This window comes from Struthio camelus, chromosome 3, assembly GCF_040807025.1.
Source record: "Struthio camelus isolate bStrCam1 chromosome 3, bStrCam1.hap1, whole genome shotgun sequence".
In the NCBI taxonomy this organism is placed as follows: domain Eukaryota; kingdom Metazoa; phylum Chordata; class Aves; order Struthioniformes; family Struthionidae; genus Struthio; species Struthio camelus.
This window is the reverse complement of record NC_090944.1, coordinates 134,313,510-134,329,399: the sequence shown is the minus strand read 5'-3', so window position 1 is coordinate 134,329,399 and position 15,890 is coordinate 134,313,510. Positions and strand designations below refer to the sequence as shown.

Below are 15,890 nucleotides of genomic sequence, written 5' to 3'. Positions count from 1 at the left end.
TTAACTTCTGAAGTCAGTCTACATCCCAAATTACAATCTTATTCTGCCTGAAATTCATTTAAAATCCACAGGACTTAATATTTCTTATAATGTCTGCATGTTAAAAGCTTATATTCATTGGCTTTAAGTAGCTCCAATGAAAGCTGAATTGTAGCCTGATGGGGGGAAAAGAAAACCAGCAAGAACTATGATTTACAGCTACTCTATCAGTGTGAGTCTTCTTTTGGAAGTAAATGGCCATATTAAAAAAGGTCAAAACAGACCTGACTAGTGAAAGAAATCAATCTTTTCTCCAGAGCACAAGTCAAAACAAGTTCTCCTAAAACCTGTTCAGAAAGAACAACAAAAAAATTGAATTTACCATGCATCCCTGGTCCTGCAGCGACAGCATGTCATCCGCTGCAGTGGCCTTGGCAGGCAGCTACCAAAGCACTCGACATGCATCACCCTCAACTTCCTTTGGTGAAATCAAATGCTGGAAGATGACTGATATGCCTGTTTTGAAAAAGGGATAGCACTGAGTTCAACCCAGTGTCCTTGGTGGAGCACTCTTTATTCATCTACTCACATCTGAATGTAGAGAGCCATTATCAGAGACCCATAACAGTGCACAACTACAAGACTTGATTTGTAGGAGGATGCTGAGAAATTTATTCTGAACTGACAGCAAAACATATTATGATGTGGAGCTAAACTATGAGTTCAAACTATATGCTGTCACATACTCTGAAATTATTAAACCAGGATAAACATACCTTCTTATTTTTCTGATATTCTAACATCTCTAAAAAGACAAGATAAAAAGCCCATAAACTGCACATCCTGTGTAACTCTTGATTTTTTTGTCTCCATTAAAAATTAGCACGGAAGATTCAGTTTTTGAGGTAGAGACCTGAGGTTACACATCAAAAGAAAAACTTCCACATTATTGCAAAGGGGCAAACATACTACATGAAAGATACCTCAAGCAAACTCTGCAAACCGGGGTTTTAGACCTTGATGTTGAGTGAGCCACCAAGTTTGAGCAAATCAGATCAAGGGGCTGCTTACACTTATCCTTCCTTTCACACCTAGTAGCCTGTTGGAATAGAGCTTGAAGTGAACTCTTCTAGAAATAATCCCAGGCTTTTACTTCTTTTAAACTATCACCTTTTTCTCCTATTGCTATTATAAGAACAGCATCTTGTATTTGCTGTGGGCCTGGCTAAGATTCCATGGTATTTAATCGAAGTAACGTTTTATTGGTAGGGGATCAACTACTGATGCATGCAAAATCCTAATTTTTACTTATTTGTATCTAGTGTATGTAATCAGTAAGTAAAATTAATTTTACATACTCACTTCTTGAAGCCAACAAGGCCTTGCACACAAGGCAGCACCACCCAAAAAAGGATAAAATCCTTTTACTGGTAAGAGCCACTATGACTCTTTGAGGGCTTACACATCCAAGAAGGAATGCCAGGACAGTCCTAGTGATGCACTGAAGGCCATGAACCTGGCATGTGAAATTGCTCTCAAAATAGCTAACGGCAAAGGTTATATTGTCTGTACTCAACTCAAGACTTGAGCGTTGTTACTAAGTAGCTCTTATTTTTGTTTTAATTATTTTTAAACAGTAACTATAGGTTGTGAAAGGCAAACTAACTATACCTAACCCAGACAATTCTCCTTGAAGTGGATTTCACATACTTAATATTCACAACTCCCCCCCACCCGCCAAAATTCTCTTCTCTTTGTCTATGCCCTTTCCTCCTGTGCTCCCATTACGTCCCCATTCCTCATCTGGGAAATTAAAACCATCACTCTAAGGCGTTGCAATTTTGTAGTTCAGACTTGGGGTATGAAACAACCTTCCTCACGATTATTGGACACTGCAGCAGCATTGGACATTTGCAGCATTTGCTTTTGCAATAGCAGCCATATCTGATATGCACTCATATCCATAACAAAAGAAAAAGCTTCCTTTTATGTTTCAATGATTAGCAAATGTACTCTGAATGTTTTCTGAGGTCCATCTCATTGAGATGCTTCTAAGAGCAGTATTTACAACTACACTGTCAGAGGCATACACTCAATCTGTAAGAACCAGGCTGCTGAGCAGCTGGCTTTAAAGCTCTTAAAAAGCTTTGGTATTAGGGCTGTTGTTGTAAGCTGACACCGGAGTCTAATAATTTCTTTTTAATAACCACTTTGCACTGACATATAATCAGTAGCTTTGAAAGGTCTTTGTGACTGGCTTCGGTGACAGGAAAAATCAGCCACAAATAGCAACTCTTACTGACCCCACTTGACCGTTTTTTTGTAATAGAAACATCAATTCACCTGTAACTAGCATGAAGCAGATTGTCTCAATTAAATGGATTAAGGGATGGGCTGCAAAGCAAAGGCCAACGGGATGAACGTATGTAGTCCATGCTGAATATTCAGATAATGAATAATCTAAAATTTCATTAAAATATTTCTGCTCTCGTGACTTCAAGGTAATCCTCAAGAAATTAATCGGGCTTGAACATATTCAGTTTGCCCACTTTTGTGGACAAATATTTTGAGATGTTCTCTCAGAAATCTGTTGTGCTGGTTGCCACTGGGGTGTTAATTCTAAAACTAATACTACCATTTAAATATCAATAGTAAATTCAAGTTCACTGAAAGGTGCTAGCTCCTTATTTCATGTTTTCATTACCAGATTCAGAACCAGATTCTTGGAGTTATGCAAAAACAGCAGAACCTCAGTTTTAAAGAGGGAAGTTGCAGTGGCTGACTTCATAGCCGTATACAAAAAAATTCTAGAAATTATCACCCTAAAAGGCACAAAAATCAGAATACAAATAAAAACAAAGCAAAACAAAGCACTTAACTTCTGTGTTAAAGAAACGTATTTTGGCAGCTTGATTTTGATTACGGGTAACAGCAATACAGTCAGTTTAGTGTCTATGGTGCTTTCAGAAGCCAATTCTGCAGAACTTGACAGAATAATTTAATTATGCAGTTCATACAAGATTTATTTCTGCCTCTTGCATTAGCACCTATCACTGAAAAACTCATCAGCAGACATCAGGAAGTTAGGAGGTTAAGGACAATTGTATTATTAATTTTAAATAAATTGAGCATGTCCATCTTTTAAAGAGGTTCAGAGTACAAAAAAAATGAGCAGAGACGCTGCCAGAAAGATATATGTGCTCCCTCAGTACTTGAAGGGGGGTTGCTTTACTGTCCTATTAGAGATTTGGCACTCTTTCATTCCCCTAGCTCTGGGGAAAGGAAAGGCGCGTGACTCCTCCCGAGCATAGCGCTGTCTGTTGCTGGGCCCCCACTCAGCTATTTTGCCTGTTTCCCTTTGCTGTCCACAAACAGACCCGAGGAAATGGGGCGCTGGAAATGAGGAATGGGGAAGAGGCCACAGCCAGAAGGAGACGGGCTGAGATTTGGGTTCCTTTGTTTTGTTTCCTTTGGGGATTTTTTGGCATAAAAATTGTTCTTTCTGAGCACACCGGTGACAGCAGGACTAGAAAAGAAAATACCGTGGGTCCACAGCTGCAAGTGGTCTGACTGGGGACTCAGGAAACATCGGTTCTACTTGACTCCATTTCCTATGTCAGCTTAGACAGTTATTACTTATGCCCAGTTTTCCTGGATGGACAATGGGAAAACGGGGATAAATAACGATCTTCACTACTACCACAAAGCATGTGCTGCAGAGAAGGGTGGGGGGCATCAGGGGAATGATATATGAAGAAATGCAGTATCCAAAGAAGCTGGGATTTCAGGAAAACTTCTTTTTACTACTGTCATCCACAGATCTAGCAACTCACCAAGTAATAGAAGATATTTTGCGGTTAAAATGGAAACATACATTCACTGAATACATTCCCTTGTGACATTTTGTTCCCTTTACATATTTTTTGTTTAAAAGACCAAAAAAGGATATATACATCTGATTTCATCCATGGAAACTGGGTTCTATATCCTTATTTACTAGTTTCTGACTGCAAGAAAGGATAGAGGCAGACTAACATCTATTCATTAACTTTAATCAAAAGAATTCTTGGCTGTTTCATTTAAGGCGGATTTAATCAAGCAAGGTTGGCTCTGAAGTGAAATTACAGTCTTTAGACTGCAGAACAATTAATTTAGAGTTTTGCCCTGCAACAGGTCCCTGATGAAATACCAAATTAATAGACTGCAACAGAGCATTTAGAACAGGTAATTTTAAGTACAATTTATGTGCTTTCTCTTAAGATGTATAGGCAAATCCTTTGGGCACACTTGCATGTTATCTTACAAACCTCTAAGGAAAATGTAAGATATTGCTCGAAAGACTTTGTATTACACAAACAAATGCCAAGCAAAAGTATTCATGGTACAAATATATTTCATGCTAGAGATCCAAAGACCTCTCTTCAGATTCCTCTCACAAACACACAGAAAAGCACACACAATGTGTTTTCCTACCAATAATGCATCGTGCAGCTTTTGGTGATTTAGCCTTTATACCAGCTAGGACACACACACACACACACACACACACACACACACACAGGAACTTAATGTTTTAGATTAACTTTGCATTTATTTTGATTTAAAAAACTCAATTTTCATAATTTGGGGCTTGCTAGAGCCTTTTATTCAAAGCAGTTTCATCCCTATTATCTTGAAACAATACTCCCACTTCTTAACTCAAGCTGAAATGAGGATGTTTTACATGATGATCTTAAAAACAAATAAACAAACACAGAAACAACCACCCCTCTCCTCCATTTCTAGTCGCACTGAACAGTGCCACCAAAATCCTCATGCTGTTTTCAGCACTTCGGCTCCTGTTGTGGCTGGAATCTGAGAGGTGAGATGTGGGGAAAAGGAAAAAAAAAAAAAAAAGAAAGAAAAAAAAAAATCAAACTCTTCCTAGGCTGCCCTGCTTTTTGCAAAGGATGATTTGACAGATCTTTTTATAATTAGGCACAAGGAAAATTTCCCTGACTACAGCCAAAGTGAGTCAATTAAAATAAGTGTTTAGATTTATGCAATAGCATTAGCTGTCTGACTATTGGAGTTATACAGCTAGTTAGTTGTGTAGTTGAAAAGTAGAAAGTTTAGCTCCTACAGTAACTCCCAGTCTAAATGCTTCATTTTTTCAGATCAGACTGAAAATTGCAATTTAGTTTTGGTGAGTTACAGTTAAACAGCCTGACTAATTTATTTTCTGGAATTAGCAGCAGGTTACTGAAATGGCCTCGTAGGTCCTTCGCTAATTCCTGAAAACATTTTTTTCAGGCTGTTTGACTGAAATAAGAGCTTAAGTTTTCTTATCCCTTATATGAATTTTAGGTTAGTGTTACATGTATACTTCAAAAAGAAAAGTGTAAATTAATTAAAAAAGAAACTGCTGGTGCTCAGCGATGACCTGTGGAATGCACTGCCCTAGTCAAAGCCTTAGTATCCCACTCCAGTTAAAAGAAGTCAGGAAAAACAACACAAAGTCACAATCTATTCAAGATTTATAAATATCTAATGTAAAAAATGAATGAGGAGAGTAATTTCTTTGCCATCCACCAAAGGGAAACACTTACTGTAGCTCTACTAATGATCACATAATATTGAATATTCGTCCAGAACATTGTCATTAGACTGACATTTGTCAGTTTTTCATCTATTTTTAGCCATTAAAGTCAGCTAAGACTTTCAATAAGAATATACATTTTTGTTTTGCTGGAAGGTGAGCTTTGCCTTTGCTAACATGCTATATTAGCTCTCGACTAACCATGTGAAAGAATCAAATAAGCTTTCATACTATACTATTACTATAACAACATATAACCTCTGAGGCTTAAAAGGGATTGCCAGGTTTTATGGCATGCAATAGCCTCACTAGATTTCTTTTTCACTGAAGCCTTGTCTCTTGATTCAGCAAATCAAGGCATAGGATCAGGCAGTAAAGTCAACCGAATACAGATAAGGAGAAGCCAACAGCTTGTTATGAGCAACCCAACCCATGTTTCTGCTAATTATCAAGGTCTAATTTCCAAAACTTTCACCCCATTGAATTCCCACATGAGAAATAAGCTATATTTAAAAGGCCAAGAAACTCTGTTCCCTGCAGAGGCCGTCCATTTGTTTACTGCTTTCAGGTTAGCCCACTGAAATACGCTCAAGGTTCATCCCAGACTAAAAACTAGGAGAACATTACAGCCAGCCTTTTAAGTAGAAGTGGTTGCCTGTTCCAACGTTCCACTTTCACACGTTCCCTATCTGACAAATAGTTTCACAGTGTAATTCAAGATGCTTTGAATACTCAAACAGCATTGCATGACTTTGGAAACCATTACTACTTAGGTGGTTTCTCCCACTGTCAAGGAGGCTGCAGTTATGTTAGCTGAAGTACTCCAGCTGTGTTGGCCTACAGTACATACCCAGAGAAGACAGCCACAAAATACACAGTGAAAGGATAAAACTGTAATTAACGGTCCCGATAAAGTTTTTTTTTTTTTTAATGACAACTTTGTTACATCGTTACAGGTTAGGAACATTTGCTTAGGTCCTTGACCTCTTCAGCTGACTTCCCCTTGACCGCTAGGTATCTTCACTTTCCTAAACTTGAGTGCTTTGTCAGTATTATTGACATATAGTGAAATACATGTATGTAAACAGTAGCCATATTATTATTATGGCTGCAAAATATATAGATAATAAAGTTTTAATGACGTAATTTAGCTATAATAGATAAAACTAATCAAATCTATAAGCAAAAAATGCTCATATACAAAGCTATAAATACTATACAACCATGAACAAAGCATCACCATACACAGCAGTTCTAACATTTTAAACACTACAATAAAATCTATTAATAAAACCAATGAAGGGTCAGAAGGATTAAAGGGTTAAATTCCTTATTGGAACAAAAACATGCAAACTGAGTACTAGAATGAAATGCAATTATACCTTTACCAAGAGAAAATATTCAGTCCCCCTCTATGGGAAACATGAAACAGAAAGCAGATTACATTCTGCGCTACAAGTAAGACAGCTCCACATCAAAAGTCAGTGGGAGGATATGTTTTGTTTGTGGGTCACGGAAAAGGTGAAGTACATAGAAAGAATTCAAAAATGCAAACAAAAGTGATTACGGTTGGAAGCAATCTACTTCTATATTCATTTCTCTAAAGTTCTACTTAATTCTACTCCAGCTCTTCAAAGAGTATAATTGTTATTGGCTTGCATGATCAGGTAACCCTTATGTGGCTATAATATAGTTTCAGCGTGTATGTGTTAGTCTCTCTCTCTCTCTCTCTCTCTCTCTCTTTCTGCCTCTCCTTCTTTCCCAAAACCCAACCTCCTGCCGCAGGCCGCAAGAATAAGTGCATTAACATCGAAATACAAAGTCCTTAAGTGTGATAGGAGTCAAAACTGTACCATCAACCTAGTGCTACCGAACAAAGAAAAAACTCAAACCCCAGAAATCTCAGCTACCTTATCCATAGTAAAACTAATTTCTAAAACTAATTCAAAGAAGAAAAAATACATTTAGAAAGCTAGGTTACAAAATAAAGCTCAAAAATGCCTGAATATCACTTTCCTTCTGTCATGAGATATTTGGATATAGTAACTATGATAAAATAGTAAATCTTCGGATAACATTGCATTTAAAGTATCAAGTTTTTTTAATCTTGTCTTGCACAGAGACCATCTGTCTACAGTGAACACTTACCTCATCCACAACCTCTCCCCTTAAATAAATGTACTGCCTATGAACATCTCTAAAGAGCTGCTTTTTTTCCTAGACCAGTATTTTTTTTTAAAAAAAAGCATGTTTCATTACTTTGCAATCTACTGCTGCCATCTCCTGTGTTAAATGAAGCAGCAAGTAACTTCATACTTACAAGCAGGCTATTTAACTTTAACCACATGAGAATGGTTTCTATTGGTCAAGCACGCAGAACTCTTATCTAAACACACTTCAGAACTTTTTAAAAAAGTTACCATTACCTCTAAGTGACTCCGTCGTTCCGCAATCACTCGTTCATCCTTGTTTCCAAAGAGCTTCTTCGGAGGGAATTCTAAAGTAGCAAGCTAGAAGACACAAAAGAATGAATCAGCATCATAAATGACAAGCTAAAATGAGAAAATTCTCTTTCAACTACGAGGTGACTGGGAAGAAGAAAACGCCAAATATTCATGAGCTACAGTATGTGCTATTAGCAATGATCACATTATACATTTCTACTGACATTACTACAATCTGGTCTGTAGTACTGCTAGGATAACAACGCATTTTGTCATAAAGGAGCAATAGAAAGTAAATTTAGGAATTAGATTGTCACCATTTACCGACATAAAAATTACAAAGTTGTAAACTGAACCTAATGCTCTAACACCTGCTAAGAAGTAAGAAAGGATCTCTTCAGGAATTTTGAATATTTTAAAAGATCACATTCAATCTCTTAAAAACTTTGGTCTTCAACTGTACTGTCATTTAATTTGTTTGCTCTTTTCTTATGTTATCTTATAAATATAACATCACTGGATCCAAGAACTGTCACTGAAATCATGCTTTGCAAGATAATGATGCCGGACTCCGGCTGACACCTTAGCAGAATCTGAGGGGCTTTCATTGTACCTTAAACTGACCCATCTTCCTTCACAATATACCCAGGCTAAGAGTATGCATGTACACTATTATGGCAGCTAAGATCATGGAAAGTATTACCTGAGAGGTAAATCAACTGTAACTCAATCACATTCAAATTTGTGTGCATACTGGAAGCTGATAATTCTAATTTCTAAAGACAATCCACATGAACAAGTAAATCCTATTTATCACATTGAAAATGGAAACACGACACCAGCAGAACTCCTAAAAATGTCTACTTAGATCTGCCCCATCTCCATGGAGGCGTTCAGAATTGTCTTTTCATTTCTTTTTCATCCTGTTGGAACTGCATCAGGCAAAAACAGTAAGGGGCAAAGTAAGGGAACTGTATTCCTTTCTTGTGGATCAGCAAACAAAATGTCTGAATAAATTCCAGTCAGCTATAGTTGGGAAAACACACCCAAGACTCAAGGGTCAGTAACAAGTATCAGTGACGGGGCAATCTGGTCTGCTAAACCATTGCTCTCGGGAATGCGGCACAAGAAAGCAAGTCCTCTCCACATAGCTTGTGTTTGCACTTGAAGGAAGCTCTAAATTATTTCATTCTAGCTCTCATTGTATGAGACACAAATATGCAACCTCACATCTGTAGTGCTGGAGCTGTTTCGCAGGCAGAAACCCCAGTTAAAAAGGCCTCTTGTATGAATTCCCCTGCTATTTGAGGATACTAAGATCATGAAGATACATCATTTTTTAGTATACTAGCATATACAGAATTGGGGAGAATTTATGACTGGTTACAATAAGCAGAAGTAAACTGAATTAAATGAGGAGCTTCATTATTAACACTGAAGGTAGGCATGCTTAAAATATAGAGAAATTCTGGAAGTACTTCAGCTTTATTCTCTGGTTCAACTCTGACCTGGATAATTTTAAAGCCATGTCTATACTTCTTCAAAAGAGTGATATAAAGTGATATGGGGCACCAGAGGAGGCGGAAGAGATGCCTGTTTGGCCTCGGTCTCACCAGCATACCCCAATTATATTCCTGAAGTTTCTCCAACTCTGCTTGCTTCTTCATATTGACAGGACAAAGAACACACAGCCAGAGTACCCTATAATTATGTCCTTGGGACTTATTTTCACTGCATTACTTACTCCTTTCTTCTTAACCTATGCAGCAATATAGAGGCTAATATTTTCAAGGAGTTCAAAATCCCACCCCTGCAGAAATTATATTTTATTAAATAGTACTGAATCATATAACTGCTAGGAACAAACAAGGTAAAACAGCTACCACCACAATAACCTCCTGGCTCTAGGGAAATTGTTCTCATATTTACTTACTAATAAATACTTGCATTACAGAATTTTAAAATAGTGTCTGCTATTAAAAGTCAACTTGCACAAATAAAAAAGCTACTGCAACAACTTTGTCAGGCTTACTCTGTAGAGTCAAAAGAGTATTACAGCTAAAACTCAGAACGATTTCTTTACCTAAATTCAATTTGATTTTAACAGGATTATTGGGACTGCTTCTGCAAAATTTTGAGATGGACAACAGCGTTTAAATTGTCTTACCTTTCTGAACATGTCTTAGGAGGAGGGTAACTTTTTTTTTTTCTTCTTCTTCCTAGAGCTAGTAAGTCTTGCTAAACTCATTCTACCCTAAGTAGCTAGTCACCTAGTTTCATCATTCCTTAACTGCCAAATCACTGCAACGTACACATCTTTGAAGCCAAGTCAGCAAAGTCCGTTACACCAGGCATAAATTTAACACCTAACAGAGAGAGGCCTCCACCCATAACTTGGCTCTGAAATGTCTGAAGTAACATCAGGTACCTCAACAAAAATCATAATCTCATTTCCAGTCAGGACCTGGATCTGAACACTCCGAACTTGGAGAATCGTTATTTAACAAAAAACCTACATTCCTATCAAGATACCAATGTTCCAATCTGTATTTGCTACATACATGCACACTTCTTATACACATATGTGTACAGAGTATACCTATACAAACAGACATGTATACAGAAGGATTCTGCATCCTGCAGAGCATGCATTACAAAGCACTGACCATTCTCTGCAATCAGCATTTCTACGGGGCCCAGACATAGAGGGCGCACAGCCAAGGCCTATTAGAATAATCCATGCACTGTGGCCTACTCCTTGCTACCATCTTTCTCTGGGGTCCTCTGGCTCCTCTGTTAGCCAAATGATTGGCAGATGTCCATCACGCAATCAAAATGGAGGCTATTCCTCTTAGAATAGATGACCACCCAACTATGTGATAGAAAAGCCTTCAGTCATATGATCCACTGGAGAGAGTGGTGAAAGAATCAGATTTCATCATCACTTCAGCAACTCTTGGAAGCCCCGAGGTATTCCTGTACGTTCTACTCCACTGCATGCCAAAACATTCAACAAGACACAAAAGCAAACACACTGTCTGGAAGGCACGGCAATCTTAATTTTCCTTGCCTGCCATTACTGCAGACACACTGTCAGACTGCAGAGTCTAATCCCCACCAAAATGAAAAGGAGACATTCAAAACTCTGCAGGCTCAAGTTTCAAGTCGTCTGACCACTTAAGCAGACATCACAGCATCAGTTTGCACCCAGTTCGCAGTCTGAAAATTATCTTTGCAACATGAGAACTGGAAACATTTTACAGAAATGTGAATTATGCAGTCCTCTATGTGACTGTGTAATTTCAGTGTAATAGCAACTGGATCCATTATAATATATTTATGTAAGAAGTTACAACATTAATATATTTACCAGAGGTAGTCTACTTGTATATACACTATCAATCTCTGTCATTCTGACTTTAAAAAATTACTCTTTGCCTTTAGGGTGGGAAAAATACTTGGTGCAAGAATTCTAGAAATATGCAGTGACCATAAAAAAAATCCCCTCATCTTATCATAATTTTGGTTTATAAACAGGAAAAAAAAAAAAAACAAGCAGCTTAGTAATATGTATATATTGATCCAACAATAAATGTAGCCATAATTTTCTATAAAGATCTTCTATCCTGATGGGTCATTTAACATACAGGGCTCTGAATGTAAAGCAAATTGTGCTCAATTCAGAAACCTGACAATTCATCACAACTTAATGGGGTTTTTTGGTTTTGTTTGTAATTTTTGGCATTTATGCCAAATCGCAGGAGCAAACATTTCAATAAATCCATCAAAATTTATTAGCAGCAAGTACAATGCTTTTAAGAAAGTGCACAGTAACTTCAAATGAGATCACTGCTTCTGCAGGTTAAAACACACAGCAGAGTATGTGACTGAACTGCCTCCATCACTTAAATACATGTTGGTGTAGATTTTACAGAGATGTCTGCCTCAGCTCAAACACTGCAAAAGAACTACACGCTACCCAGATTCAAGAGTACAAATTATTCTTTCAGAATTAAATGATCAGGTACCCTCTGGCCCCAATGAATTCATAAAGGGTCACACCTTGACTGCCCGATCAGTCAAGGTTTTGCGGGAAGACAAAGTGTGACAGTGGGAAGCTCTAGCTAGCAGGGTAAGTTTTCTACTTTTCTGAAATTTCTCAAGCACACCCCTCCTCTCCCAATCTCCCGTACTGAAGCGGCAGTGGAAGCTTTTGGCAGTCGCTCTTTTTCAGTTTGGCTGTTTTGTCATTTTCTGAGGCTGCTGATGAGGTGATGTGCTTTCTGTCAGGGGAAATTAAGAGGCATATTCCCTTGCTTGACAGGAAGAGCAAGTTAGAATGATTTCCTGAGAAGCTTCTGTATGTGGTGTGCAAGATTCCTAATTTTTATTTTGGCTGCAGAAGCATTTCCCTACTACGCTTAATTATACCATCACTGTAATATAAATTGCATTATTTACATGCTAGTGTGCATGTCCACACATACACACACCATGGGCAAGACTGGCACTACTCTTAGCCCCAAAGTTCACAGAAGATAATTTTAGAATAGTATGAGACACCTCAAGACTCCACATCAGTGCTCCTGATGATTTTTAGGCATTAAACTTTTTACAGTTAATGATGTTTTTCCAATCTAGCAATTGTTGCTACAGGCAGTAGTAGTCTTACTTAGAGGCAAACAGTCACTTGCAATTTACTCATAATACCGTTATAATGAATGAGGGATATATTTTATTTCTGGTCTGGTATTGCTTGCAGGCATGTATTTGTGTCTCAGCACAAATATCAGTAAGAAGTGATACTTACCTACCATGCAATACTATTTGTGAGATTAAAATGGTCAAGTTTAGACAGTACTAGGTTCTTATACGGAAGGTGCTTCATACCTAGCAAGTATTATTCTAGTAAGCTGCAAAAAGCTTAATGGATTCCTATGCTTCTTTCACATTTCAGCCCACAGACTGGTTCTAACTAGGTTATCAGCAGGTATTTAATGCTGGTAAAAGTAGATGGCAGAATAGTAAATGACCTTTTCTTCAGTTACCTACTTTATCTTCTATATAACTCATTGACCTTAAGATTCACCTACTTCTGGCAAAAATGCATACCTAACAACATTTTTTTGGAAACATGCTCCTTTAAAGTGAAACTATACGTCTTCATAGCCTTCCAACTACTGAGCCCCAGGAAAAAATGCAAATCTGGAGACTGGTCTTTTGGAAACTGATGCAGTACAAAGGAAGGCTCTGACACCTCAGTAAGACTCTGCCTCAAACACAGTGCACTCTCATTTCAGGGACTTTGGAGTACGACTCCATCAGCGTTTTAAGGGTGTCCTCTAATTTCTGTTATATCCAGTTGGAGACTCTTCACTGACACTAATGGAAGTTTGCTAGGGTCCTGTGGGATTTAGTTCAGTTCAGGGGATTTACAGCACAGTGGAACATAACGAGTTAATAAAAAGTTTTGCAAAGTACTTTGCAGATGATATTTTAATATACAGTGGACCAAAGTAAAATACTACATAATACAGTTTCGTAGGCTTGTCACTTCTAAGCATGAAATTGTTCAAAGTGTTATGCTGCCTAAACACAAAAAAAGTGCCATTTTCCTACATCAAGCAAAAATCTACAGGATTTGAAACATCTCATTATTTCTAGTGGGTAAAATCTATGTTTTAGTGCCTACAATATGGTAAAAGATTTTTTTCAAGAAGAAAAACAGGGAAGACATTGATGGAGGCCAAGTCGTCTTTAATCTTTTATCCAAAATTCTCTTTGTACTTCAATGTTTTGATATATTTAATTGGGGAAAAAGGAGGAAAAAAGAAAATTAAGGAAATACTAACTATGAAATTAAGAAGTCAGTCGTCTTTAACTCTCATGTTACTTTCACAACTCTGAATTTTCTCATTTTTCAAAGGGCGTGTCTGACTTTTGATCCTTTGTACCAGATTTCTATGTCAAAGATGAGAAAAATCAAAGAGAAGAATGTGGCATGGTTTTGCAGCTGGTGTGGCTGCACCTGACTTGATTTTGCAGTGAGTAATGAAAGAAAAAAATGTCCTAGTTTTCGTTTTTGAAGTTTAAACAAAGTAGCTTAAGCCTCAACTTCTCAAGATGTACTAAGACCTCCAGACTCTAAAGAAATTGTACAAAAGCTGTATTTTTAACTAGGAACTTGCATTAAATATTTAGGGATTTGATAACTAGGTTAAAAAAAAAGAAGCCTATCTTCTGTATTTTTACTAGCATTTTGTCTGAAAATAAACAAACTATTCTCTATAGTTTCATAAGAGAACCCTAAGCAAAGGGACAAAGTTAACATTTAATGAACAGATAAAAGTCTACTTCATAAATTCTGGAGGAAAAAAACAAACAAACAAATAGAGGTCAAAGGTAAATCACTTGGACATGTATTATCCACTTAAAAAAAGACCAGCAACAAAAAAACCCTAAAAACCACCTAAGTCACATTTTCAGGCTATGCAAGCAAATTAAAGTTGAAATCATGTTTTCTCAAATATGAGCAAGTAAAGCTCTAAATTTATTATCCTTAAAAAAAAAAAAAAAAGTACTCCTCTAACACCTCCATCCTGAACACTCTACAGAGCTTCACAGATGCATATGCTGTAGGTATGTGACACCTTCAGAAGACTGGACTATTAAAGATAAGATTTTCCAGTGTAAACTAATTGAGGAGGGGGAATATCCAGTAGATTATATTCTGGATGTTCAGGTTGTCACCTATTTTCCCTCTTCCATTTCTAATATTCTCTTAACTTTTTTCCATCTCTTCCAACATGTTCTCCTTCCCATTCCAGCTTCCCAGCTTGTCCTTATTTTATTGGTATGGTTTTTTTCCCTTATGATTTATCGAATTCTTTTTATTTCTCTACTGTCCCTTTATCATATCATAGTGGGTGTTTATATACCATTCCCTCCACTATCTGACAGAAGGGGAGAAAGATTTGATATTCTCAGAGGCAGGCTATCTGAGGAACTATGGATCAGCCAAAGCTCTGAGGTGGACCCACTAGACCTTCTGACGTAATGAACTCCTCAAAGGAAACTGAACTGCTTTAAACAGAAACCAGAGTTTTTAGGACAAATAACCAAGGATAGCTAACCTTTTAATACAAAGATAGCTCCAAGCGACCAGGAAACAAATTAAAAAAAGGTGGTACGCAACTTTCCTACCCACAGAGCTCCTGCAGGCAAGTCCCTGCAGAAGTTTTATTTTTTTTGTTCTTTCCTGAAAAAGATTTATGCCACAATCAGCTTTCCTGCCCTTTTATAGCATGGCCTGCTCTCAAAGAGGAAGGTATCCCTTATCCCCAAGTGCCTAAGGGATACTCTCTCCTTCCTATTCTCCATCTTTTTTCTCTGTACCAAAGATTTATCTGCCCTCAGAACCTGTTTAACCTTTACATTTCTGGCTGGCAGGACCAAGTCATGGTTGGCATATCGCTTCCATCACTTCCTTTTTGTCTGGTCTTCAGTGTGGGATCAGCGCTGAGTCATTTCTACTGTCTCCCCTCCAGACTATACCCCACTGAGGCCAAAGGGTATTTAGAGGCCCTCCTAGGGTTAATTTGTAGCTGGCAGGCAATTCTGCAGATGACTTTCCCTCTGTATTAAAAATGGGTAAAATCCCTTGCCTTTTTCCTATCTTATCTCTCTAGAGTGTCATCCATATATAAAGAGATATATCTATTTATATATGGATGACACTCTAGAGAGTATCCATATATATATAGGTATATATTCTTCTGTATAATTCCCTGGCAATGCTGGCCCTAGGACATGCTTGGAAGCCCAGTGTGCTTATATGCCCTCCCATACATGTACCATTTCAAATAAGCATAAGTAGTTCTGTTGTAAAT

The 15,890-nt window shown here is 37.6% G+C and overlaps 1 protein-coding gene across 6 annotated transcripts in view; it reads right to left on the bottom strand.

The window, feature by feature from the left end:
* The window catches only part of KIF16B (kinesin family member 16B), a 146,982-nt gene that overhangs the window by 9,287 nt on the left and 121,805 nt on the right, over positions 1-15,890 (bottom strand). For all 6 annotated transcript variants that reach the window (XR_011140542.1, XM_068940410.1, XM_068940409.1 and 3 more), the window contains one exon: positions 7,984-8,067. Coding sequence is in view for 4 of the 6 variants with exons in the window: in XM_068940410.1 (XP_068796511.1) it covers positions 7,984-8,067 (84 nt within the window). In the remaining 2 variants the exon portion in view is untranslated. Of the gene's footprint in view, positions 1-7,983; positions 8,068-15,890 lie in introns of those variants that run through there.